Genomic DNA, 3710 nt, shown 5'->3' on the forward strand with positions numbered 1-3710 from the left:
AAGTGATTAAAAGTCAATGAAAATAGAGAATTAGAGGCAGAGAGAGTCCCTGAAGTGATTTTAAGCTATTTTTATCAGTAATGGGTAACGCACACATGCACGCGCACACTCACACAAAGATAAAGATCTCAAAAACAAAAGAATTGTTTCAGAAGAAGGATGCAATAATTTTTCAGGAGACTGCTGCTGCTCTGCACTGTAGCTCTTCTCCTAATTAAGTACTGACACTCGTATGGCACGAGATACTGCACCGTCAAAGAACCATGATGTCGCAGTGAGTGAGCTAAGGGGTTGCAATACGCTAAAGCACTTAAATGCTGGCTTTACCTTTAAGTACCTGAGTAGTCTCACTGAAGTCAATGGGAACTGCATTTGTGCTTCCTAGAGCCAGATGAGACTGATTAGGTGGGTGCATAAGTGTTTGGCTGGAGCCTGGGCAGAGTGCTCAGTAGTTTGGGGAAACAGCAGTAACTGCCTATTTTCCAAATACATTGGTGCCAGTGCAGACACAAAGCTCTGCCTGTAAATCATACTTCTTTAACATCTGTTTTTAAAACAAATTTTGTTAAGAAACCATGGCTGCCCAATCAAAATTGAGATGTTATTTTCTCTAATTAAGCCCTATTAGCACTGCTTATTACAGTGGACTTGCATGGAATGTAAGGGTCTGATTCTGCAAAATGCTGGATTCCTACAGTTGCTAGTGACTTCAGTGGGAACTGGTAATGCTGTGTGCTCTTAGGCAGTAGCATCCAGCCTGCTGGAGTCTCTCACTTCAAGGATTTGATCTTGCAGCCTTTGTGCACTCAGCATTCCTAATGAACTTCCTAAAAGTTTTGCATCCAAAATGCCTATAAAAGTCAGTGGTTGTTTGTGTCCACAAGGAATTACCAGAATTATAAATCTTGTTTGTTACAGAAACAATGGTGCATCTTTAAACTCAGCAGTTACCTATGATTGTTTATCTGTATAGATAGGTGCTAACATGATACAGATCTATAAAGCCAACATGATATAGATCTATAAAAACTGCATGTTTAATGTATTAAATTTTGAATCAATCCTTAATCTCAACTGCGAAGTTTAAATTCATTTTAACAAGCTTCCGTGTACAAATTTCATCAGAGGTAGAAAAAAGTGTTATACTGCTCAGTAACAGCATTTTTTCAGCTGATATAACACAAGAGTGAAGGCACAAACCAGATAATCTTTTCTATACTAACAGCAACTCCAGAGAGACACATTAACATGTTGTGAGTTCATATTTGTTGTTATCATATTGAGCACCAGGAAATTTAAACATACCCTGTGAGTTCATACTTACTTTTATCATATTGCACACCAGAGGATGTAATCACACCATTTATTACATACAAAGTATTTGGGGCATGTTTATTAGAGTTGGGAGGGTGTTTGTTGAAACAGATCTACTAACAAAAAAAGAAAAATGTTTTGCTTATTTTCTATTACAGAAATTTCCAAATCAGACTGCAGCTGAGATCATATCATTGATATAATGAAAATGTTTTTGTAGGAAAATATTCATGCAGTGCCAATTAAAAAAGCTGAAAATTAGAGGCACTTTCCAAGTGAAATGTTGCAAGCAACATAAACTGCTTTGAACAGCATCTCAGGTTAACCTATTAATCCCTAGTGATTATTAATATGAAAATCATTACAGCCTAAACTTTCTGTTCCATGGACAGTTATACAATTATAAAAAGATTAAAAACATAGCTAATCACAGAATTAGTAAACTAATCAGTTGCTATTAGTTTAACAGTCCTAAAGCATATAAAATCCATAGACAGAATGCTCCCAATATAGGCAAATCAAATATCCTTATTGTTATTTGTTTTCATCTATAATTAAAGAAATGGAAACTATAAAATTAATAATGAATGTAAAAGTACACAGCATTTCAAATGTAATTAGTCCATGACTTAAAATTTCTCACCATTTATGAGACTATAACTGTAGTGATTTATTCACTTGTTAGAGTGCCATCTATTCTAAATTATAAGAAAGTACAATGGAAATTATTTTGTGCGGTGAAACAATTTCAACATAACTGTTCATTTAATTCAGTTTTATCTAAACCTATTTAATCTTTGTCAAAATCCTTGTCATGACACATTTTGAGCTATTCAGGTCTAAAACTTAAAGGTGCTTATATGTTGTTCTGACTTTTCACTTTGGCATCTTACATAATAATTTTTAAAAAACAGCACTGAGAACATTGAAGTGGTTCTTTATAGAATTAATCACAGTGGCATAGAAAAGGAGAAAAATTATGGATGAAAAGAGCAAATATTGGTATATTGTAATTCATTCCTATGTTACTGAAGATCATGACTGCATGGAAAATAACTTCCATGACATACCAATAATTATTACTAATGAATAGCAATATTAACTATTTTCTCTAGTACATGTAGGTAAACTATGACAAGCTACATTGTACAACATTTATCTATGTTTTGTTAACTTATGCTATACTTCAGCATGTAAAATGATTATGTAGGTCAAGAGGCAGTTTTTCTTCTCTGTACAGAGCTACTTAGTGATATTCATCTTCCTCATATCTGACACTACTACAGTACCCAGACTATGTAGACCTGTAGTCTAATCTTGCATAGCAAAACCTATATTTCTATGTGTTCATTTAAAATTTGAACCCAAGTATATTTGAAATATTTGTTAAAACAATAAAAACAGAAAAGACACTATAGAGTAATAAAACTATAGGAGCCACTGGAGATACTTAGAACATCACATTACAGGTGGCTTCTTTTCACTATTATTGTCTTTTTATGTTCTAACTTGTAAGTAAATGTGCCAACACGGATAGCAATGTCACATTTGTATACAGGATGGAAAATTTACCAAACTAAGATTTTCCTAAAATGTATTAACATTACCTTATTTTATAAGGATCCAATAAACTCTTATAACTGTTTGTATTTTTTAAGTGACTTCATAACAGGAGTGGATAAGAAGTGATAAATAAAATAGAGGTTTTTTGGATCTACTCATGAACCTTCATATTTTTTTCAATTTTTGTTTATATTCCCAAGCCAGAATAGAGGTGTGTGAGTGTGCACACTTGTGTCTTTGTTTAAAATATAATCATGAATTGCCATGACAGATCAGAACAACAATCCATCTAGCCCAGTGTCCTGCCTCTTACAGAGGACAGTGTCAGCTGCTTCCTAGAAAGGTGAAAGAACTACATAACAACTATTAAATAAATTGTAGACAAAGGAAATTTCTACAACCCATTCATAAAGGTTGGATTCTGTGCTTTAAAATAAATAAGTAAAAGCCAGAAAACACCAAGGTGTTTGTTTCTACTAAACCAGTCTTAGTAAATCGCATCAATTTTTCAGGCATGCACACTAGAATGTGAGGGAAAACTGCCTTCTTCAAAAGCCTGGGAAACCTGCAAGGAGATTCTACAACTGACTAAACTGGATCTTTCTGCGGAGGGCAACAGCGCTCCAGTAGACAACAAGAAAGAACAGGATGAGAACCATTTGCTAGCGAAGAAGTATGGTGGCTTCATGAAAAGGTACGGTGGCTTCATGAAGAAAATGGATGAGCTTTACCATGTAGAACCAGAGGAGGAAACCACTGGAGGAGAAATTCTTGCTAAGCGGTATGGAGGATTCATGAAGAAAGACTCAGATGATGACACCTTGGCTAATTCT

At 34.6% G+C, this 3710-nt stretch overlaps 1 protein-coding gene across 1 annotated transcript in view; it reads left to right on the top strand.

Annotated features, from left to right (window-relative positions):
• Positions 1-232: 232 nt before the first annotated feature.
• PENK (proenkephalin) overlaps positions 233-3710 on the top strand; it is a 4067-nt gene continuing 589 nt past the window's right edge. The window contains exons 1-2 of the mRNA XM_006032437.3: positions 233-274; positions 3390-3710. The exon at positions 3390-3710 is cut by the window's right edge and continues 589 nt beyond it. Coding sequence (XP_006032499.1) covers positions 233-274; positions 3390-3710 — 363 coding nt within the window. The remainder of the gene's footprint in view (positions 275-3389) is intronic.

The sequence above is a fragment of the Alligator sinensis genome, unplaced genomic scaffold (genome assembly GCF_000455745.1).
Source record: "Alligator sinensis unplaced genomic scaffold, ASM45574v1 scaffold999_1, whole genome shotgun sequence".
In the NCBI taxonomy this organism is placed as follows: domain Eukaryota; kingdom Metazoa; phylum Chordata; order Crocodylia; family Alligatoridae; genus Alligator; species Alligator sinensis.